General features: G+C 51.0%; 5 protein-coding genes across 5 annotated transcripts; 2 read left to right on the forward strand and 3 right to left on the reverse strand.

Annotated features, from left to right (window-relative positions):
* Nucleotides 1-6,239: 6,239 nt before the first annotated feature.
* BROUX77_004004 (uncharacterized protein) lies at nt 6,240-8,079 on the forward strand (the record flags this gene model as incomplete). The annotated part of the gene is made up of 2 exons (XM_073748719.1): nt 6,240-6,868; nt 6,930-8,079. The coding sequence occupies 2 exons, from the start codon at nt 6,240-6,242 to the stop codon at nt 8,077-8,079; spliced, it is 1,779 nt and encodes a 592-aa protein (XP_073606429.1).
* Nucleotides 8,080-8,323: 244 nt separating this feature from the next.
* BROUX77_004005 (uncharacterized protein) lies at nt 8,324-10,592 on the reverse strand (the record flags this gene model as incomplete). The annotated part of the gene is made up of 2 exons (XM_073748720.1): nt 8,324-8,412; nt 8,495-10,592. The coding sequence occupies 2 exons, from the start codon at nt 10,590-10,592 to the stop codon at nt 8,324-8,326; spliced, it is 2,187 nt and encodes a 728-aa protein (XP_073606430.1).
* Nucleotides 10,593-11,594: 1,002 nt separating this feature from the next.
* On the reverse strand, nt 11,595-14,366 carry BROUX77_004006 (uncharacterized protein; the record flags this gene model as incomplete). Its single annotated transcript, XM_073748721.1, has 1 exon — nt 11,595-14,366. The coding sequence occupies one exon, from the start codon at nt 14,364-14,366 to the stop codon at nt 11,595-11,597; it is 2,772 nt and encodes a 923-aa protein (XP_073606431.1).
* Nucleotides 14,367-16,477: 2,111 nt separating this feature from the next.
* BROUX77_004007 (uncharacterized protein) lies at nt 16,478-18,999 on the reverse strand (the record flags this gene model as incomplete). Its single annotated transcript, XM_073748722.1, has 5 exons — nt 16,478-18,010; nt 18,066-18,326; nt 18,387-18,525; nt 18,586-18,868; nt 18,936-18,999. The coding sequence occupies 5 exons, from the start codon at nt 18,997-18,999 to the stop codon at nt 16,478-16,480; spliced, it is 2,280 nt and encodes a 759-aa protein (XP_073606432.1).
* Nucleotides 19,000-19,768: 769 nt separating this feature from the next.
* BROUX77_004008 (uncharacterized protein) lies at nt 19,769-22,006 on the forward strand (the record flags this gene model as incomplete). Its single annotated transcript, XM_073748724.1, has 2 exons — nt 19,769-20,738; nt 20,799-22,006. 2 exons carry the CDS (start codon nt 19,769-19,771, stop codon nt 22,004-22,006), a joined length of 2,178 nt encoding a protein of 725 aa, XP_073606433.1.
* Nucleotides 22,007-22,754: the final 748 nt, after the last annotated feature.

The following is a 22,754-nucleotide window of genomic DNA, read 5'->3' on the forward strand; positions in this document are numbered from 1 at the left end:
CCTCTTTTTCAGCCCAAGCGGACAAGACAGTTCCCAGACAACCCCCCCTCCCCTCCTCTTCTTTCCCTTGGCTACAGATCCCGCTCTGCTCTCTTTGCGCTTCGGGTTGTCCCTTTTTTCCATGGGTGCCCTAACCCTTCTATTTGTAAAGGTACAAATACGTCCACTAACTAGACCTGGTGACCAAGTCTTCTTGACAGAACTAGCTCAACCCTCCGAGACCACGATACATCTTGTCCGACCCTCTAAACCAACTGCTGCTGGCGCTCTACCGGTGATGCAACGTCATGTGTCTGCAATAGCGCTATAGTTAGCTCGCTAAACCTTCCAAGGCAGGCATCTGTACGTATACTCTGCAGTTGTAGCGTTGGCGACGATGATCTTTGTTTTCCAGACGCGACCAGACTCACCTGACGGCACCTCGCCGAATTAACTTTGATTCCGTATGCCACGCTCTTCGCCTAGTCAGCCAGCCAGCGGCCTGGACCTCATTCAGCCTTGTCCCTCAGTTCGTCAGGTTGCTCGGCCCTCTTTGTTTCCTTTTCTTTCTCCTCTCCCTCTTTTTTTGTCTCCTTCTCCTCCTGCTTGACAACTCAAATCTTCTTGATTTGGCATGGCTCGACATATCCTGATGCTCTGTCGCTTCTTTGGCATTTTGGATCCTGGGCCACCCCTTCAATCCTTGTCTCTCTCTTCACACCCCGCCTCCCTTGCACAGCACCAGGGCCTGCCTGTATTTGATATTTAGGTTGTAATCGTTAGCTATACCCTTGGTTTTATTGCTGCTTCGTTTGGTTCTCTGGCGGCTTCCCTGCCCTGTTCCCAGCTTGCCAGCTTTTTATGCGGTGAACAGAAAAGTTGGAGACCTTGTGTGTGAAAAGTACATTAACACAGGTATAAGTAACTATAACGAGGACTGGTTACAGCCAGCTGTATATGCTCTTCTGCGAGGGGCTCAAGCTGGGGCAAAGGGATATGTCACTTCTAACTTGGACACTTTGGCGGGTGCAGTGTATATAACTAATTGTAAGCATGCGCTCATGTTATCTGATTGGCCTGAGCTTGTGATGACAAAATACGCCCCATAGTTGTGTTGGCGATAAACTCAAACCACCCTGGACGCTTTGGCTTCAGGCTGCGTACATCTGACCAGGCATCTAGAAGTAGAATTGTACCAGGAAAATCCGGGTGTCGTTGACTGAGGTTTCTTCAAACCCCATTAGTTAGCCCATGTTATGTTGTGGTCGATCTCTGCCAAAGTACTGAACCACAAGTCACATCAATCGGTGATAAAAGATGATAAAAGCTAGAATATAACATGTAACTAACAGATGGATCGCCGGATGGTGGGGGTGCTACTAGCCAAAAACGCCACATTGAGTCTGTGTGGCGTATAGATGTTACAGGTCGGAATAGAGATGCAAGTGACGAGTAACCCTAACACTCGGCCGCACCAAACCCCATTGTAGTCAAACCCCAGACAATAATGAAACGACCTGTCACTCAGTCCTTCGCTCACCGATCTGCCCGTCCACCTGCGCTCCTTTTGAGGAGTGGCGGCACAGCCGCTGCTGACTTGGCTGAAGTTTTGTACTTTGGCCGGGCTTTTTTTTTTTTTTTACTTTTTGTACCTTTGCTGAAGTATGTGGCTGTTGGAGCGGCGGCGGCCGAGAAGAAACGTGAAATTTCCTCTTTTGGGAACTATGCACGGTCGAGTCGAGTAGTCACATGTGAACAAACCAACCAACTATGCCAAAGAGGTTCGTATAGGAGTTGACTCTGGCTATAGATTCTGGTAATACTGGGATCACGCTCCTCCCCTTGACTCTCTTGGGACTCTGGCGAGCTGGAGCGGGGAGGAGCGGAGCAAGAGGCCCAAAGACGAGGGGCTAGAAGCCAAATTTCTACAGCCCTGGCCGCTTGCCTGGCTGAAAACAGAGCTGATCTGCGTGGTTCTCGCTGAACGGGTAACTATTTGGATAGAAATACAAATACATGTGTCGACGGTATCTTGTTTGGGTAGTGTTTTGCATACAATACAATCCGCCTTTTATCCAATTTTTTCCTTCTCGAATCTCGTGTTCATTCAGCATCATATCATCCACCATCCATTATTACTTGTCCAAGTTTGTAGTGCTACTCACCAGTCTCCAGCCGTCAAAGGCCTTGCCTCCCGCTGGCTTGGCTACTTTTGCTTTGTTTTCTCCCTCGGAGTCATGTTTGCCTGCTTGTCCGATTTATTGACTATGTATAATGGTACATAAATTGAGACTTGGGCTGGAACTGAGACCTGGCCTTGACTTGATCACTTTGTTGTCATGATTTCTGGTGATACAAGAGTTAGCAAGTACAAGTAGCTGTGTACAAGTTCAAGCACGTACATACTTTGTTCTACAAGTACCAGTCGCAGATAGGGTGATACAGTCACTAGATTATATTCAATTCTGGTGTCTTGTGATTGTTCCGAAGGTAAGACTCCCGGTGTATTCCGGTGTGTCTGTAAATGAAATAAAGTAGTAGCAGTGGATAAGAGAGTTTGAACCGTTTGATGATCTACCGGGTAAAGTTTTCCGTGGTCGTGATATTCGTGGATCTGACTGCATGCTTATTATCTAGTTCTGGAAGATACCAACTCTCATTGGTTTGTATATCACCAACAAAGGCATAAGCATTCCTGGATGTCTTGGGCACAGAAAATCGTGACCAAATCAGAAATGGGCCGAATTTCCTCCTCTGGCCCTTGTAGGCAACCTTGAAAAATTGGCCTGCACATACAGGGCCAACTTTGAGGCCCAAAGCTGATGTATCACGAAAGAAAAACACAATGGCGGCTTTGAAACTCTCTTGTGCCCTTGACAGTTGCCTGCGTTGGCCCGAGGCTTAACTCCCCTGAGCGAAAACAAAGTGTTGCTGTATACAGATGATGCTCATCATTCGCGGTGTCCGAGCTACTGCAATGGCTGGTTTGTGACTTTCTGAAACTGGAATCAAGGTATCGATAGGTAGTAGAAAATGGTTCACCGCTATAAAATTTGACATGCTACTCATGGGCACATGATTTCCAAGTCAACGTGCGAATGAAAGTGTCGCCACCAAATAAACGTAACGTAGTGGCTTCTCTTTTGACTTGATATGTACCTATATAATACCCGAAAGTCAGAGATAGTTTTGACGCAACAGAGCTGTGCTTAACTCTATGCACTTGCTGCTTCACCCTCGTGTTGAAGAGATGGCGACTTTATGAGAATTTGGAAGAAAGATAGGCCTACCTGTGATGATTCACACCTATATAAATACTTTGTATTATTGCTTATATGTGGTTAGTTTATTTAACTTAATGAATTCTCAGTTGGAATAACACTGAAATGGTGACAGGCAAGAGGAGCTTCGGTGGAAGATCCAGATATGGTATAGCATATATAATACAACAGTCACTCAGCGCACAAATCTTCAATGTCTTGGGTCAGCTTTCCCCAAACTTGCAAGTAGAATAAGCTAAAGTCGAAGTAGGTCCAATGAACCAGGGTGTACGTGATGTGCGTATATGCGAGGGGATACATGATTTTTGGCTGGGTTGCACCGTATTCAAGACACGCTTTTAGTGAAACAGTGCGGTACTACCTAAGCAGAGAGTAAGAATTTTGGAAGTGATGGGAGAGAGTAGATCTCAAGAAACAAGAATAAGACCCAGGAGTTTAAGAAATACACACAATGATCTTTTGGTATGGAACTGGTAGTTGAGGCATATCGAGGAACTGGACCGTGGATGGGTGGGATTTGGCTCCCGGAGCGCATTCACGACATAGTGGTTGGGGGCTTGGATCTATGTATGTAGTTTGATTTCAACGAAAACTGAATAGTGCATGTGCTATGATGCACTGCCGTGTGGGCATTTTGTTGTATATGCCGAGTCTAGCTCAAGGAAACAGCGTGGTTGGTGGATATGCTCCAATTGTTCCAAGACACTATGCTGAGATCCAACATGAGGCGGGTTGGTGATTTTAGTTGAAGATACTTTCCGCTGGATGAACTCTGGAGTCGTTCAGGTGGCAAATATGAACTGCGTGCGTGTTCTAATTTCTACAAGAGGTCCACGGGATAACCGGTGCGAGAGTTGGCTATTCACAAGTAGCATGCATACTCGGGTTCTACCTTGAGCAAAAGTGTCGGATCAATGTCTTTCCTACAAGTCACAGGAGGTATGTGAGTGTTGGTGTTGTTTATTTTTACGCCGTGTGCCAGGGCTCGCTGGTCGAATGGGCGTAGGTATGCGGGTGAAATAACGTACTGGCATATATATATCTCCATGTCGTTCATTATAACTTCTTACCAGTGTCAACCATCTCACTTCGCCATGTTACACAGGCCATGATGACTATCAAGAACCCTAGAAGCAATAGCAACCCTAGAATAAATGCATCCGATAAAGTGGGCCTCGATCCGCTTGGACTGTAAACACCGGGATTCAAGCGGCATTTCAAGTTCGATCTCGACAACGCAGACCCTCGAGATTTTGGATCTTGTCTTGGCGACTACTCGGTGGTCAATGAGAGATCTTGCACTTGGCAAAATACGAACAGTTCCAGCCCAGCTAGAAGTGGAGTCATGGGAATCCCATGAGCCGGCGGGTTTCTGGACGGACATGGTGGTGCTTGCCACTAACCATGAGGTCTTGAACGAGTGACTAGTTATAGAATAAAGACAGGCCGTTTTTGTCACATGGCGCAAAGGACAGGGTGAAGACTTTTTTTTTCTTCTTGAAGTTTCTAGATGCTGGAAGGGTCTTTACGCCGGAGCTAGACTGCTTTTGGGCCTAGCTGGTGCTGGCCATGAGGACTTTGAAGAGCCGATTACGTGATCAACTTTGAATGTTTGCTGGAGCGAAAAACCCCCGAGGACAAGATTCACTGGGTCTGCGAAAAAGGTTGCCACGGCGTTCTTTTTGCCTTGGCCTTTGTTTTCCTTTATTTCCAGTTTTTTTTTCCATGGTCCCGCGTTTAATCGGCTAGAAGAGGTGCGGCAAAGACCCGCATGGGACTGTCTCAAGGGCATTCCGCTGGTGCACACTATCCGATGCCATGCGATCTGCGGCTTAAGAGGCCGAGCGCCGCGAGAAGGCCCGGCTCGCAGGCCTTGTTTGCGCTCGCTCGTGTTGCAGGGGAGGGGAGGGTGACATGGCCAGGGAGCATAGAAGGCCGGCATTAGTCTTGGTATGCTGCATACTGACATGACAGCACCATCGCATGGCAGGCCGCAGCTGTCGGACTCGTTGGAGTCCTGCTCGCCAACCCTGCCGCCTCCTCTCTGGCTCAGATTCTCTGCGCTCTTCTCGAACAGTCTGCTAGCAACAACTTGGTGATGCGAGGCCCAGCATCGATGCTTCCCCGCGCCGTGCGCACTGGCTCTAGGCCTCCTCTTGGGCCACTCCCGGCCCCTGCAGTGAGCTGGTGAGCTGCTGCCACGAGAAAGGGCGTCAACCAAGGAAACTGGCAAAGGAAGAAAAAGATGCAAAAAAAAAGTCCCTCGGTCTTCTTACTGGTGTTTTCCCCGGTTCTTTTTGCGGGTTCAAGGGTGTTGTTCGAGGCTACTGGCAACCTAGTGGCTCTGTTCCGGCCTAGACTGCCTTTTTTACAGCCGGCTTTTGCCTTCTTACGCTCAATAAAGTTGGCACTAATGCGAAGGGCGCGATGACTTTATGAGAACGTGCATCCTGGCGGGAGAAAAAGCTTTGATCACTGTTGTGTAGTTGGTTGTGGGTGGAAGCGCAACCACTTGCGTGTGTGTTGTTTACGCCGAGCTAGCGGGTACAAGAATATCATAGCGGCTCTCTACATATGCAGTATATATCCTCCCGTTCTCTCTCTTCTTCTCGTGTCCAAACCTGTTCGCCATTGTTTGTCGGTATTTGCTCATTGTCTTCGGTCCGCTAGAATAGTTCGCCATCTATCCATTCCTTGGCCTGGTTGCATATTCTCTTTACTCCACGGACTGGCTTCTACTGTCTGCTGTACTCTATCGTACTGTCGTCTATGTACCGCCGTGCCATCTTAGTGATATTGCATCCAGTCCATTGTTCCTCCTACCGCTTCCTGCTATCTTGTTCTCCGTGATCTAGTCGTTCACAGTCTTAGTGTCTCCAAGTCCTGTAGACACTTACATCATCTTGAGACTAATACCACCTTCCCCTCTTCCTGGTTCTCCATTCCCGCTTGCCGCCGCTTATTGGCCAGACAATCACCATGTCTCCAATTCCAGAAAAGCAAGCCCAGCCTGGGCCACCGCCGACAGCCGGCCCCGCTAACATCTCCACACCTGACTCGGAGCGGCAAGTCCAGACCAGGCCAGCGCTCTCGCCGCTTGAATCCTCCGAAAGTCACACTTTCTCGCCCTCATCACAACCGCCCACGCCCGTCTTCGAGACAGACGTTGAGGGTGTAGCCCACGAGCCGCTAAACCACGTGGGCACGACCACCAGCGTCGCTAGTGCGGCATCGAGGCTTCCAGGCTTCGAAGTGACTCTTGAAGACGATGACCCAGAAAGCCCGCGAAACTGGCCTATTTGGTACCGCACGTGGACCATGGTTGTGCTGTCGTTTAGCACCTGGCTGATTGTGTTGTACAGCACGAGTTACACGGCAAGTATCCCTGGATTTGTGGAAGAGTTTGAAACCACCACCACCACTGCGACTTTGGGCGTCACGACATATTTGCTTGGCCTGGCTGCGGGCACATTGGTGTTGGCGCCATTGAGCGAGGTCTATGGCCGTCATTTAGTATACCTGGTGGGCATGGTTGCGGCCTCGCTCCTGATCATCCCTTGTGCAACCGCCAAGTCACTGACAGCGCTTGTGGTGACTCGCTTCTTTGGGTACGTTCTTTCTGCCCTAATATCCCTTTCTTGCTACAACTTCCTGCTAACATCAACGAAGCGCTTTATTCGGCGCTGCTTTCATTGCCAATGCGCCTGGATCCATTGTCGACATTTCTCATGAAGAGACCCGCGCCTTGGTCATGTCGCTGTGGTCTATTGGTCCACTCAACGGCCCCAGCACCGGGCCGCTTATCGGCGGGTTTCTGTACCAGTACCTCGGCTGGCGCATGGCCGCATGGATTGTCATGATTGCCAACGGCGTGGCCATTATCTGCCTGCTGACGCTCAAGGAAACGTATGCGCCGGTGATTCTCAAGCGCAAGACCGCGCGCATGCGTAAGGAGATGGACGACCCACGATATTGGTGCAAGTACGACCAGCGAGCGTCGACGGTACATCTGCTCAAGGTGAATCTCAGCCGGCCATTTACTCTGTCTGCGACCGAGCCGATTCTGTGGTTCTTCAACATCTGGATCTCGCTCATCTACGGCATCCTGTACCTTTGCTTCATTGCCTACCCCATTGTCTTCCGCCAGCACCGCGGCTGGGATGCTGCACACACTGGCATGTCGTTCCTGGGAATCGCCAGCGGCGTGCTCATTATTATTGCCTGCGAGCCGCTCTTCCGCCGCATAATCAACTCCCAGCCCAAAGACCGCCTGACGGGGCGCACCCTGCCTGAAGCCACAGCCGTCGTCATGATCATCGGAGCTGTTCTGACGCCCATTGGTCAGCTGGTTTTCTCGTGGACCTGTCTGCCCGTGAGCATCCACTGGGCGTTTCCCATCTGCGCCGGCGTCATTTTCGGCGCCGGCAACACTATAAGCTTCATCTACGGGCTCAACTACATTGCCAATGCATACGGAATCTATGCTGCCTCGGCGCTGGCTGGAAACGCAGTCATTAGAAGCGTTTTTGGTGGTGTTCTGCCTCTGATAGGCCCCACAATGTACGAGAAACTGACGCCGCAGTGGGCGGGTACTTTGCTTGGTCTTCTGGAGGTGGTGTTGATTCCAATCCCGATAGTCTTCTGGCGCTATGGCGCCAAGATCAGAGCCAAGAGCCCCGTTCTGATGCAGATGCGGGAAGAAGAAGCCGAGATGGAGCTCAAAAAGGTAAAGTATGGAGACCACAAGAATGAAAACATGAAGAACCCTGCGGACTCCAAGTTAGTCCAGGTCATTTCTGAAAAAGTTGTCGTGTGTTAGAGAGGAGAGACTGTTTTCTGGACAGGGTAAGTTCTGGGGATTTCGCGTTCATCACGTTTTGTTACCAGACGCAATTAGTATAGATTTTTGGCAATATAAAGGTTGGCTAGTTAGAATAATGTTTATTTGAGTTTTATTCAAGCACGAGATGGCTGTAGAAACTGAATAGTTAATGTACGTAGCCCACGTAAAAGAATGGGCTATGAGGTGTGTAAATCATCATGCTTGAAGAAAGAGAGACACTTCAGTTCTTCTTGGGCACTTCTTCCTTGGACGTCACCTTGGCTTCGGACTTTTTAACCTCACCGACAGGCTCAAACATGGACTCCTGGGCTATGTAGTGAGAGGAGATGATTAGCATAAATCGAACACACAAGCAAAAAAAGAAGGATGATGGGGATGTGCCTGTACTTACCAGTCCACAAAGCAGCATAGACACCGTTGCGCTCAAGAAGCTCAAGATGTGTACCTTGCTCCTCAACACGACCGTTTTTTAGCACAATAATCACATCTGAGTCGTAGATAGTGCGCAGGCGATGGGCTACAAACACGCTTGTGCGGCCCTTTTCGCGCAGGATGCTGTTGATGTTGGCCATGACCTCTCGTTCCGTGTGTGTATCCAGCGCGCTCGTAGCCTCATCAAAGAACAGCAGCGGCGGATCCTTGAGCAGTATTCTGCTGAGAGCCAGGCGCTGTTTTTCGCCACCGGAAATCATCATGCCACGCTCGCCAACCTTTGTGCTGTAGCCGTCAGGGAAGCTCTGGATAATGTCGTGAATCTGGGCACGCTTTGCAGCTGCCGTCACCTCTTCAGGGTTGGCAGCCATGTTGCCGTAGCGGATGTTGGTTTCAATCGTCTCGTTGAACAGAGGCGTGTCTTGCGGAACAACGCCAATTGCGCGGCGGAGGGACTCGAGGCGCAGATCACGCAAGTCTTGGCCATCAATGCTGATGCGGCCGCCGTCAACGTCGTAGAAGCGGAACAGCAGCTTGAGCAGCGTCGACTTGCCGCAGCCACTTGGTCCCACGATAGCCACCTTTTTGCCGGCGGGAATCACAAGATTGAGGTTGTTGAGAATGGGGCGGTCGGCGTGATACCCAAAGTTGACGTTCTCGAACCGGATTTGGCCACCACCACGGTTAATCGTCAGGTCAGGTGCGCCCGGCTTGCTGGTGATAGTCACATTAACTTTTTGCAGGCCAAAGAGCATCTCCATGTCCAGCAATGACTGACGTAGTTCACGGTAAACCGAGCCTAAGAAGTTGAGCGGAACGCTGAGTTGGAACACGAGCTGATTAACCATTACCAGATCGCCAACAGTCATTGTTCCTCCAGCTACGCCGTTGCAGGCCAGGTACATCATGGCTGTGAGCGCTGACGAAAAGATGATATTCTGGCCACTGTTGAGAAATGCGAGTGAGGTTGCTACCTTGATCGAGCTGTTTTCATACTGCTTCAGTGCTTTGTCATAGCGAGCCACCTCATAGGCTTCGTTGTTGAAGTACTTGACAGCTTCATAGTTGATCAACGAGTCAACAGCCACAGTTGAGGCTCTGTTGTCGGCGGCATTGGCCTGTTTGCGGAACTTGGTGCGCCACGCAGTAGTGGTGATAGTAAAGCCTGTGTAGGCGGCCATGGTGAGAGCAGTAATGGCTGCGAAGCTACCGCCATAGTTGTACGTCAAGATGGCACACACCATGCCAATCTCTAAAGCGGTGGGGAAGACATGAAAAAGCATGCTGGTTAATAGAAAGCTGATACCCTTGGTTCCACGGTCAATGGCTCGTGTCAGTCCGCCAGTCTGCTTGGACAGGTGAAAGTTGAGGTCTAGGTGGAGGAGATGGTTGAATACATTGCCGGCAACTTTGCGGATGGCCTTTTGCGCAACGCTAGCAAATACGGCATTGCGAAGTTCCTGGAAAACAGTAGCGCAGACTCTGGTGGTGCCATACGCCAGAATCATGCTTCCGGCAACAGCAGTGGCAGTGCCTCCCAGTGTTGCAAAATCTAGATTCATGCCATCTACAATGCTCTTGAAGTAGAATGGGACCTGTACGTTCAGCACCTTGGCGCCAACTAACAGCGACACAGCAAGTCCAACGCGGAACTTGGTGTTTATGCTGTCCTTGGGCCACAGATAGTGGGCCATTTCCTTGACAATAGCCCAGTCCGCTTTGCGCTGTTCCTGTGTGGACTTGTTACTGTTGAGGTAGGCCAGCGGGTCTTTTCCATTGTTTGCCTTGGCCTGGTCGCGGCTCGCCTGGGCCCTGGATTCTGCCGGGGTGGCTGTTTTCACTGGCGCAGCTGTGGGAGGAGTTGTGTTGGAGGTCTGTGAACTCGAGAGCACTCGTGTCTGTAGCTGATCATACATGCAGAGCGAGCCTCGAATGACGCGCAAGGACGAGGCCGAGGGCAGCAAGCGCTGCACGCCGAGATGCTGCGGTCGTCGGCGGGCCAGAGCCGAAGCGCATGTAAGCGCTGGCGGCTGTCGAGAGAGAACTTGGCGGAACATCACGACAGTCCTATCATGGCCGCCTCGCGCAATGTGGCGGAAGCGAGCCGGGGAGCGAGAGAGCACAGGTCGAGGCGGACTCGGAGATATAAGAAGACCAACACAGCGAGACAAGTCCGAGCAAGAATTGAAGCGCGGGGGAGGGGGGAGCGCTCAGAGAGAAGACAAGGTGTGATGAGTAAGATAGAGCGGCGTTTGAAGTGAGTCTCGAGGTGACAGTGTGAGACAAGAGAAATCAAAGAAAAAACGGTAAAGGCCTCAGCAGAACTATAGAAAACCGTCAAGCTGCGAAGCCAAGCACGCCTTCACCTCGAAAGTTGCGGAATCAAGAACCTTGTTGATGCGCCCTGGACGAATCTGGTGGAGTCCCAGGCCAGGATTGGGGTTGCATAAGGGTTACATCGTCCCTCCAGCTGAGCCGAAATAACCGAGACTGGCGGGAAGCGAACGACATGTCGACTCAGATCTTGCGAAGACACGAGGAATAGCTTCTAGAACATGGCACTCACGGAAGGGAAAATACAATCACTACGGCAAGACGGATCGGAAGTTTAGTCGAACATTCAAGAAGACAGTCCACAGACACAGACACATACGTCATAACTAGTTGGAGTGATAGATAACAAAGTGCAAAACGATTGTATTTTATAGACAAATGAAATATAAACAATAAAGATCGAGTCCATCGCAGATTGCGGTCACCAAGAACAGGGACAATAACAAAGGTGGCTTTGAGACAACTTGAAAAGACGTCACTCAAGTGCCCAAGCGCCAGAGAATAAAAAAAAAGGCCGGCCAAGTATCATCAGACAAAGCAGATGAGCTTGCAGAGATCCGAGGCAAAAACCTTGGAGAAGAAATGAATGACAGAAGTGAAAACCAAAAAAAAAAGAAAAAAAAACAAACCATTCAACTTGTGTGCTTTGCGCACAGTCCTCGTGTACATCCAGAATCGTTCCGTTATCCCATAAACATCAAAGCCTTTCTTTCTCTAGGCCTTCTCTAAGCCACAATGGTAGCATCATCGTCCATGTCAAAATCAGTCAGCACCTCCGTCATCTTTGGCAGAACCATGCCCGTCAGCCGGCGCTGCGTAGCCGGGGCCGGGACCAGGACCGGGGCCAATTTGGCGTGCGATGGCGCCTGCGACCTGCGACGCTCACCGGCCGGCGACACGGGCGACATGAGGAACTTTGCACTGCGCTGGAGCGCCATTTCCAGGTCTTCGCGCACCGCCTCGATCATGGTGGTCGCCTGCATGCGCTGGTCTTCGGCGTTGTTAATCAGGTTGTCGTTCTCCTCGCGCAGGCCGGCAATGGTAGCCTCGGCCTCGCTCAGCTCGCGGTTCAGGCGCGCAATGTCCATGCCAAGCTCGGCGACTTGCTCATCGCGCAGGAGGATTTCGGCGGCGTGCTCGCCCTCGAGTGTGTTGATGTGCTCGCGGTTGCGGTCGAGGATTCCGGACAACTCGTCTCCGTATTGTTCGTGCGTGTCCCGAAGTTCTTCCTCGAGGTTCTCTGCGCGGGCATACAGAGTGACAAGCTCATCTTCAAGTCTCCTTATAGCTTTGTGATCCTCGTCAATGGTTTGAGCTTGCTCGGCTATGGTTGTTTGAGCTGAAGCCTTTTCTTGTTCAAGTGTCTGGGCACGCTGGCCGAGATGCTCAATCTCAGTAGTCTGGTCGGCAATTCTGCCTTGGAGGCGCTGTATGTTATCTCCGAGACCGACAATTTCAGCGTTCTGGTTCGAAATCTTCAAGTTTGCTTCCGTCAATTGGTGTTGGTAGCCGTGGATGTTGACATCCATCTCCTTGATGGTACTTTCAAGGTCGCCAATTGTAACGAGTTGGTTGGCGATTTGTGTTTGCGATTCCATCAGATGGTTTTGGTGATCTGTGAGCTTGGACTGCAGATCCTCAATGTTGCCTTCAAGACCCGTGATCTTGGTCTCCTTGATTGCAAGTTGTGTTTGAACTTCCGACAGGCGGTGTTGGCGATCATCAATACCGGACTGAAGACACTGAATGTCTCCTTCGAGGCCAACAATCTTGGTATCTCTGCTGTCAATTTGAGTCTTAGCCTCGGCTAGCTGGCGGTGGCTCTCAGCGGTAGACACAGACGCGGCAGCAAGTTCGCGACGGAGCTGGTTTTCGGTTTCATGGCAATGCTCAATGACTTCTTCGTCTTCCTTGTTACGCTTGGAAAGATCGCGGAGACCAGCAAGCACCATGTCGAAGATTTCCGCGCTGTTGGAGGTATCAGGCAGTTCGTACTCGCCTTCAATGAGATATTCGAGTTCCAGATGAGCAGCTTTGAAGGTCTCTCTGATGGAGTTGATGATTTCAGTGGAGTCTCCGCCGGGGAAGCCCAGGTCGTGCAAAGAGTGATTGAGACCATCCAATGTTTTCTTTTTGGCGTTAAAGGCATCCAAGAGGCTTGCGATTTTGGCCTGAACAACCTCCCGGTCACTGCCGGTAACGCTATTCGGAATGTAATAATCCTTGAGCTGGGTCTTGAAGTCCCGGAGAACGCGGTTGTAGGAAGCCATCGTCTCCAGCATCTCACCCATCTGCTTGTTCAGTGCCACCAATTGGTCTTCTACCTTGGATTCGTGTGAATAGTCCTCTGCCATGTCAATATCACTTTGTTGAACAACGGCCTGGACAGCGGCGTTGGCATTGCGAAGATCTTGCGAGGTCCGGCTGGGGTCATTGGCCACCGCACTCTCAGGGGAAACGTTCTTGGAAGGGCCGCCAAAGGTGCCGGCAGCAGGGCTAGTAATGGGAGGAGTGAGAAAAGAGCCAGAGGGGGCTTTCTTGTCCTTCTGCGTAGTGCGGGCAGGAGTCCCACAAGCAAAGCTTTCAATAGTAGTGTTTCCGAATTCGTCATTATGGTCGTTCATGAGCTGGTCCTGGTCGTTGTGGTCATCGGCTTCTTGGCGGTGTAGGATGTGTTGTGTCATAGTGTCATCATGATCATTATTTTCGCTTGCCAACTCTGTAGCTACCTCGGTCTCGTCGTCAGAGTATGCATTGCTATGCATATCCCAATCGTCAAACTTGTGTGCGACAGGCGTTGCCATGGCGGAGCGGTTAAGCTCATTCTTGAGGTCTTCAATCTGGCGCTCCAGATCCAGGACACGAGAGTCGGGCTCAAAGTTTGCGGTAGTGTTGAGAGTTGAGTTTCGCAGCTCATCGATCTCACGGTCACGGAGTTCCAATTGGCTCTTGAGATCCTGGAGCTGTTCACGCAGCAAGCGCTTGCGCCGGCGGTTCTCAGCCTCAATGTTGTTCATTTCCTCGCTGAGACCCGCGCGTCTGATTCGCCGCAGTACACGGCCCTCCAGGACAGTTCGCAAAGGCTGGAAGGTCATGATGCCACTGGGGGGTTCCAGGGGCTTTTGCGTGGAAGCGGAGGCCGAAGTGGCACGGCCGGAGCGTGGAGTAAGTGTGGCCCGGCTGGCATTGTTGTGAGAGCGAGCTCTAGGGGTTCGGGAGGGAAGTGGCTCGCTGCGCCGCCGCGCTGCAGACTTTCTTCGGGAGGCAGACTTGGAGGGTGTGCGTGGAGTGGCAGTTGTGACAGTTGAAATGGTGGTATTTGCGGTTGTCGTAGCGGCAGCGGCAGCGGCAGCTTCTTGCAACTTGCTGGTTGGGCGTCTAATACGGTTGCTGTGGCGTGGCGACTGTGGCGTCGAGTCCTCGGATTGTGGCTGGGCGGCTCTTGCCGATTTACGACGTTGCCGTCTAAGAGCAACTGGGAGATCGTCGGGTATCATTGGAGAACAAAAGGGCAAAGAAATTATGGTGTAAGTGGGAGACACTAATACAGAAAACAATGTATCCCTTTGGATCAAGGAAAAAAAAAGACAAAGAGAAGAGACCAAGTGGTAGATTAACAATAGAAGGAAAAGAAAAAAAATAGTCAGCTATAAAAAAGTAAACAGTAGCCAGTCTCTATGCAAACACTAAATGGGGCCTGAAGGCTGGTGAGCCTGATATAGAAAAGGAGTCGATCTGGGGCGTTAAGCGAAGCGTTATGGGTGGAAGAGAGGCGGCCCCGAACAAAGAAGCGGTGTGCAAGAGGAAAAGGAAGAAAGGTGCGAGAGAGTGACAAGGCTTGAATGGGACAGAAGCAGGAACAAGATCCGTGCCAGCACAATGCATGTTGGAGCTCAAGCTTTATATGTACAAGATGCCAGACTGAGGAAGTGGACTGGACGGGACTGGACTTGAGATTTAGGCCGGGATTGGTTTGTTTATACAGGAGCCGAAGAGCACTGTGAACGTGAACAGGGAATACAGGTCCTTGGATGTAGTGTGGTTGCAGCGTAACAATGATGCGTTGTCGATGGGGCTCTGGCAGCGAGTGAGACAGCCACTAAGAACCAGGTTAACAGGAGACACCGCTGCCATTCAAGAGTCTACTGGCTAGATAGTTACTTGTAGAGCTTGTCTAGTGAAGATGGCTCGATTCACCAGTATACAAGCAAATGGAAAGATGGCGGACAGCGAAGCAAGCCAGACCACCAGACCACGAAGGCCAAAGTACCGAGGGGCTCCAGATGTACCACATGAGGATATGAGGGGTTGAGCCTGCACCCGCAGACACGACGGGACATTACAGAATGCCAAACACCAAGCTCACGACATGACTTCCCCCGGCGCTATTCTCCAGTCCCCTAGCAACGGACCAGGCAGCCCTGTCTTTTTCTCTTGTGCCTAACACGTGCGCTGTATTTTGCCTTTGCGGCACCCTGATTGTCACGCATGAATCTGGCCCGGGAATACGGGCGAGAGACCAAGGCCTGTAGTGAAAATTTTGAGCTGGGCCATTGGGCTTTTCTGCATTGCTTTTGACAGTCAGTACTGCATCAGGCTTTCGGCAGCGCTGATTCGGCTGCTTACTCTGGAAGCTTGGCTCCTCGCTTTGGCGCTGCTCGGAAAGCCACACTCTGAGCGCATCGCGAGGGCTGTGTTTTGGATTCTAGCCTCACTGTCCAAACAAATCAAGTCTCCCAAGAGGTTGTGTACTGTGTCCTCGTGATACATGGCGTTAAATAGCCTGGGGGCATTGGGTCTTGGCGGTTGGAGTTCAAGGTTGACACCGGCTCTGGTTGTAGGGTTAGTTACACCGCTGCATCTTCCGAGTTCACTAGTTTGTGCTTGTGTCCCCCTCTATTTACTACAGGGTGAGTCTCGCTCTCTAAAGCTGTCAGTGCCCAAAAGCCTGTGGCAAATTTCCTGTAGGGCTGCTCCCGTCGTGCTGCACGTTGCTGGTCAACCGTCTCTTGTTTTAGGCTGTGCCAGGGCTCTTGTGTTTCAGTAATTGGGGCTTCAATTACAGCGCACATATGACAAGGTCCATGGGATGGGCAGTCTGTAATCTGGAGATTTTCTCGTGGTTTAGATTCTATTCTGTGAGGGCCGAGACTTTTCTGTTGTTATTGATGGTTTAACAGAAGATGGTTAGGATAATTTGTGACTGCGAGAGTGACGTCACAGTCATTCATCACCTCACAAAATCCAGGCTCGCAAGACTCTCACCATGACATCGAGTATAAACATACATAGTTACATACAACAGTCACATTTAGTTCCCTGGATGCTCACACATGCAGAGATTCAACAAGACCCCACTTTGGGCTGCAAAGCGGCATGTCCAGAGCGCGTGTGATTCGCCGGAGATGCAGATTTATACCCAACCCGCGTTGCATGTATAGCCAGCCACAGATGCTTGACACTGGTAGCCAGGCATTTGGATGCGAGTTGTGGTTTCAGCTTGTCGGTTGGTCCTGCATAGAGGACAGAGGACTGCGACGTGCTGTCTGTAAAAAATAATTCGTTGACAATCCATGTGGTTGGTTATTGGTGTGTCTCTATGCTGCCTTTAATCGCCGCCATTTCCTCGCCCGAGATCTCGTCGCACTCTCCACGCCCGGGATCCTTTTGGTCGTCGTTGGTTGCCGTCTAGAATCTCCATCCAAGGGACAGCTTTTGTCGTGTCCCCCGGAGCTTGTTCCTCTTCATTGTCACTAGCTACCGTTTGCACACTAGCTTCAGACTCGTTGTCAGAGTCGACTTCTAGAGTGACAGAATCTCGTGCTTTGCCATCATCTGTTGCTTCTGCGTCAAAGGAGAGGGATCTGCAATAAACATCTTGCATGTAGGCCCAGGTTGGCGAATCGAATTGACCGTGGAGGAGAACGAGTCTTTGACCGTTCTCCCGCAGACCGCGGACATCATCAAGAGATATAGGGGTCAGAAGCTGAAGTGTCGCCGAGGAAGTGTCGATGCCTCTAACCAGAGCCAATCCAATAGTGCAAGAGTACTGTGAATCAAGTGACAAGTTATCAGGATTTGCGATGATGGGAAGACCCTCTGGCGAATGTGAAATCTCAACCTGGTCATATTTGGCATCAACAGATGTAGGCTCTGGCATATCCACGTCCATTTCATTCCCATTAGATGATGCTGGCGTCTTTTGAAATTCTGTAAACGCTTTGGGGTCCTGGATTCTGATGACCGCCACTATCATCCCATTAAGCGACTCGGCCAGCAAGGAAGATGGAGTCTGAGCACCATATGAGAGGATACCCATGATACCTCTTCTTTGGCCCTTGTATGCCACAACCAAGGGTGGAACTTCAGACAGCGGTACTGGGCTCCAGGTCGGGCGGACATGGTCTTGAGAGCTAGGTCGCCAATGGAAGTACGACATTGTTTGCATTGCCCGAAGTTGAGCGGATGTACGGGGGCTGGCCTCGGATGATTGGGATGGTAGCGCAAAGAAGTTTTTCCTACTGACAGATTTTAACCCGTCCACTGTTTCTGCCGGGCCACCCTGAGACATGTATATGACCTCTGTCGGATGAACTCTCGATATAAGGCCCATCAATAGATCAAGACCCGTACCTAGTGTCCAGCCCGGGGTATTGATCAAAGTAGGTGCACCCTTGGCCCTACTACACAAGTCGATGGCCAAGCTAAGATAGAGATCCGGGTCTGCACCGGGAGTTAGCGCTCCAAAGGCATGACTATGGATTAGTTCTGTAGCCATTCCCCCATCTGTCCATGGATGTCCAAAGGGAGGCGCAGTGTTGAGTTGTTTGACGTGTATCAGCGACAGCAGACCTGGAGGAGTGAATTCTGCCTGACCAGGATCAATATCGACAATGTTGACTCCGCGGATAGTTGTCTTGCGGTGCGAGCTGTGAAACTTGAGAAGCTGCGTCGAGATAAGTCTATTACTGAGCAGACGTGTAAAGGTAGACTTTCCAGCCCCTTTGGGTCCACAGATGAAGTAGATGGGGTTCTTGTTAATGTCAGAGCTGGCAATATCTGCCAGCTTTTTGTTCCACTCCGGTGGAGATGTGAGAAGCTGCATGGCAGCGCGTTTAGGAACATCATCTTGCGTGAAGAGCTAGGGAAGGTTAGTGAGTGTCATGCTGAGCCAAAAGGGGGGAGCTGGGACTAACAACGCGGAATGACCTATTCATATTACTGGGCCATATGTCTCTGTAGAGAGGAGACAAGTTCTCTAGCTGCCTCAAGTTTTGAAACATGGGATCAGGGTGTAACTCAAGGCCAGCATCTTTATAGCAGCGCAAGACTGGAATGGAGTGACATAACGGAGCATGGACCCAGTATACCATGTCACTCGGCCGGAGAGTAGCGCCGGCGATGGTCACCTCGCCCCGGCAAACTTTGATCCCGTAGCTACCGACGATGACGAACCTCTATTGTGGTGTTAGTGTGTTGCCAAAACTATCGAAACAACAGCGTAGCCATGGATATACCTCATCATCGCTCAGGTTCACTGATATTACTCCTGATTTGACGGTCCAATTCTTTGGAGTTCGTATTAAGCTGCTGATTTGTAGCATGGGGCCTTGTTGACGTAACGGAGAAAGCCCCGAGATGATGATGGGGGATTGTCTTTACAAATGTCAGTACCAAGGCACAACAGTGTTGAGTCTCTGGTTTGTCACGACGTACCCAGATTGGCCCCTTTTGGCTTTCTCTGCATCAATCTTGGGAGATTTTGGAGCAGACACCCGGGACGGAGCATCAGCCGGACATCCTCGCCTCACAGATTTCTTCTCATCAACATGCTTCTTAGAATCTGGGGTAGAAACCTCGGGCTCCTTTCTTGAACTCTCTGAAGTTTCAGTAATATTGGGAGTTTGTGTCTGAGTCTGTTCCTCCCGACGACTCTTCAACATCGCAGCTGCAGAGGGTGCGGCTGCTTGTTGCTGTCGTCTAGCCGCCAGGGCACTGACTATTTTGTATTCTACGGTCAGTTTCAATACCCAAAGTCTGCTTCATTGGGACAAACATGGACATACATGCTGATGCGGCACTCTGCTGGCCGGTAGAAGCAACTTTGCGCTTTTTGCTAGGGGTCGACATGATGAGTAATCGTCGTTATTTAGCTTGGTAACAATTCCCAAAAAGAGCTTCAGCCATAGTATGTTGTGAGGTCTTGGGCAGGGAAAGCCTTGAAGCGGTTTCTGAATCTCTTGCTACTACGGCAATGGAGAGTCATTGAGGTGCCAAACGCCAATTCCTGGATCATGTAAAAGCGGTGTATTCAAAAGCCCGGCAGAATTATTTTTTGGCTTTTCTTTTTGGAAGCACCCACGACCCACTTCTTGATAGGCACACATCTATCTCATTTTAGGAGAGCCCTCCTAGTCATGCGAGATTGGGCCCTAATTGGCAGGCGGTCAGCCATGAAAGAGGATCTCCTATCAATGAACAGCTTCAATTGGATGGATACTGCCCGGGATCTGAAAGCCCCTCTAAGTTTACACCCAAAGATACTCCGTAGACGCCATGCTTTCTCACCGCCCGCAAAAAAAATCAATCCCATTTCAAGATTCAACAAGATCAGCTTTCCTGGCCTCTATCGCAACCGTGGTGCAACCTCATAACAACCACCAAAGAGTCAAAAAAAAAAGTCCGGCCACGAGGCAATCGACTCCCACTCGGCATCCAGGGCAAACGAGTCTTTGAACCCAGCGAAAAGCCATCAAACGCGACAAACAATCATCGACTCTCCAACCCCCGAGCCGAAACGTTCATCCTCATCAGGTCAACCCAGCACAACAAACCCATCCCGGCCTTGAGCGGTTGCCCTTCCGCCAATACGTTTTATCAGACGCTTATATCCAGCAAAATGGCAAAGTCGGCGACTATCAAGAGCGGCAGCTCCAAGAAGGCCGTCAAGGACCAGGTCAAGAGCATTCTTGGATCTCATGCCAAAAACAATGATTCCGATTCTTCCAGCAGCTCCAGCGAGTCCGAGTCCGAGTCTGACGGCGAAAGCACGCTTATGAAGCAGATCTCAACCCCCAAGAAGCCTACAAAGACCGAGCTACCCTCCCGGTTGAAAAAGGAAAACGCGACTGATAGCGCCAAGAAGCGCGTCAGCATCAGCGACACTCCCCTCGGCGACTCCAAGTCTACGCCCGGCTCCGCCATCAAGCCCACTAAGTCGAGCCTCAAATCCGAGTCATTCCAGTTCAAGAGCAATGAGGCCGTGGATTCTTCCGACGAATCCTCGAGCGACTCGTCTAGCGACTCCGACTCGTCTAGTGAGAGCGAGGTTGAATCTAAGAAGGCTGTCGCCAAGCCGACACCGATGAAGAAAAAGGCCGAGCCCAAGAAGACTGCTCCCCCGCCCCAACCTGCAGCACCTGCCAAGTCGGCCACCACGATCGATACTAGCAGCAGCGAAAGCGAAGAGGAGTCCGATGTCGAGATGGGTGATGCTGACCAAGAACCCATCATCTCCAATGAAATCAGCGAGAAAGATCTGAAGGCTGCGGGTGCGCCCCCGGAAACATTGAACTCGGATTTCATGCTGCGCAAAGCTGTCGGAAACTCTGATGGCGAGAAGCTGGCGCGCCTCTTCAGCGAGGCCGCGTCGAGCGGCAAGCAGCTATGGTACTTTACTGCCCCGGCCGATGTACCCGTTACTCTGGTCGAAAGCATGGAGATTCCTCTTGATCAAGCGCTGTCTGGAAGCGAGGCTACTTTTATGCACCAGGGCGAAGATTTCGCTGTCGAGGTTGATCAAGTTGCTTCAAACCGTAACATCGCACTGATGATTCCTGGTGGTCCCAAGGATGACAATTACAAGTGCAGTAAGTATACAGCTACTGCTATTTGCCCTACAACTATGAATGCAAACTGACTAGTCACAGATGTTCGCCGCGCTGACACCGTCTTCAACTTGCGCCGCGTTGCGCCCACCTCTGCCATCTCCAACATCACCATCACGGCCACGAAAAAGACCTACCGCGCACAGCCCCGTGGCATGAAGATGCGTTTCCGTCCCATTGGTGTCCCCGCAGATGCCGAAATGGGCCGCATGACCTTTGACGACTCCGACGACGAATCCATGGCGCCCCCATCTCCCAAGAAGCGCAAGCACAAGGAGGCCACGGCCGATGACCAGTCCAAGAAGAAGCGCAAGGACAAGACTGGCGCTGAGTCTAAAAAGGAGAAGAAGGGGAAAAAAGAAAAGAAGTCAAAAGATCAGGTACTACCGCCCCGCCATGTCGCTTTGTCGACTCCCCGTGAATTTACCAATAGCTCCGATCTTACCCCATCGCCAGCTGCGATTTATCCGTCCACCCCTCAGAATCAAGCAACACAGCCTTTGAAAGCTCACAAAGCTACTACGTGCGACTCAAGCGAGCGCACGCCATCGTATGACATACTTACCAAAGCCCAAGCGGCTCAGATAACCCGACAGGCTCCCAAGACAAAGCCCAAGGTCACCGACACGCAATCCTCTCAGGACCAGAAGTCTGTCCCGAACACTAAAGCTAAGCAGCTCAAGTCAGAGGACTTGCCCTTGACGCCCCAGAAGGCACGGGGCAAGCGAAACAAGAAGACGGACAAGGACTCGTCTTCTACTCCCGGTCTTTCGCAACTGGCGAACATGACTGCTACCGCTGCAGGCAACAACACCACTACCCCTTCCATTCCGTCTTGGTCCAACATCAACTCTAATCAGCCACTGTCGACAGCGCCACTAAACACCCGCCACTCCTTGCAGACTCCCGTTCCGGCGCCTGTAGTGCCAGCAACAACGGCCCCCAACAGCGCCACCCCAGGGCGCCTGGTTTCTGAGTCGCCCGTCCCTGTGCCTGTTTTTGGCAAAAGAATGAAAGAGACTCCTGTTCCGCTGCCTAATATTCCTGGACTCGTTGTTCCTGGCACCACGGCCGATGCTACGACCGCTGCGGCCACTGCCGGCGTCGCTGCCACACCAACGCCAAAGGAGAAGACAAGTAGGAAAAAGAAGGACAGCAAGGGCGCTGTTAGCACTCCTGCTGGCCGCAATAACTCTGGGGGCGTCAGTAATATGACACCGGTGCCTCCACCCAGAATCCCAGGCCTCTAGAGAGATATCCCATGTTGTTCTTTTGTCACTTGGGTCTTTGTTATTTTGCGGGTTGACTTGATTAAGCGTGTGAAGCAGGAGAAGAGGGGGAGACAAGTAATAGCCATTCATGGTGTAACGGGTGACGGGGCAGACCAGAGAGCAAGCGTTGGGAGGCAAAGGGAGGCGAGCATATTTGTGCGTGTTGTTTCCTAGCACTGTTATTTTACCTGTAGTTTTGCGCGCGGTGCTTGATAGGTGGAATGGAGTTTTGGTGTTTTTGGGATGCTTCGTGTTCTTTTCTTTTCTTTTCTGTGCTGGATGACAAAAAACAAAAAGTAGATTAGGCAGGCAAAGACAGCGAGAGTCCTCAAGAAAAGAATGAAACAAAATCGGACAGGGTTGATGTTCGTGATGCTGGGCAGTGTCAGAAGCTTTGTTGGTGCGCATGTCCAAGTGTGTAGCAAATAAGTTGGTTCATCTGTCGCCGATTAGGATTCGCCGATCCTCGTTCGCTCTTCCTGGAGGCGTCGTTCTGGGCATCCACAGGTATGTCTGCCTCTTGTTTCTTTCTCTGTGTCTACAGCCATACATGCGCACAAGTATAGACCAGCTACACCAAATATCCCCCAGGCCCATGCGGCGTTTTTGGCCCGGTGATCTCCGTGAGTTGGTTTGTGCTCTAGGGTTACAACAGAACCCAGATCTGATAAAAATAAAGCCTGACATTTGTGACAAAAATAAAACACCGTTTGGCGCCCATCATACA

The sequence above is a fragment of the Berkeleyomyces rouxiae genome, assembly GCF_048999995.1.
Source record: "Berkeleyomyces rouxiae strain 22BRR77 chromosome Unknown BrBRR77_ptg000003l, whole genome shotgun sequence".
NCBI lineage: Eukaryota > Fungi > Ascomycota > Sordariomycetes > Microascales > Ceratocystidaceae > Berkeleyomyces > Berkeleyomyces rouxiae.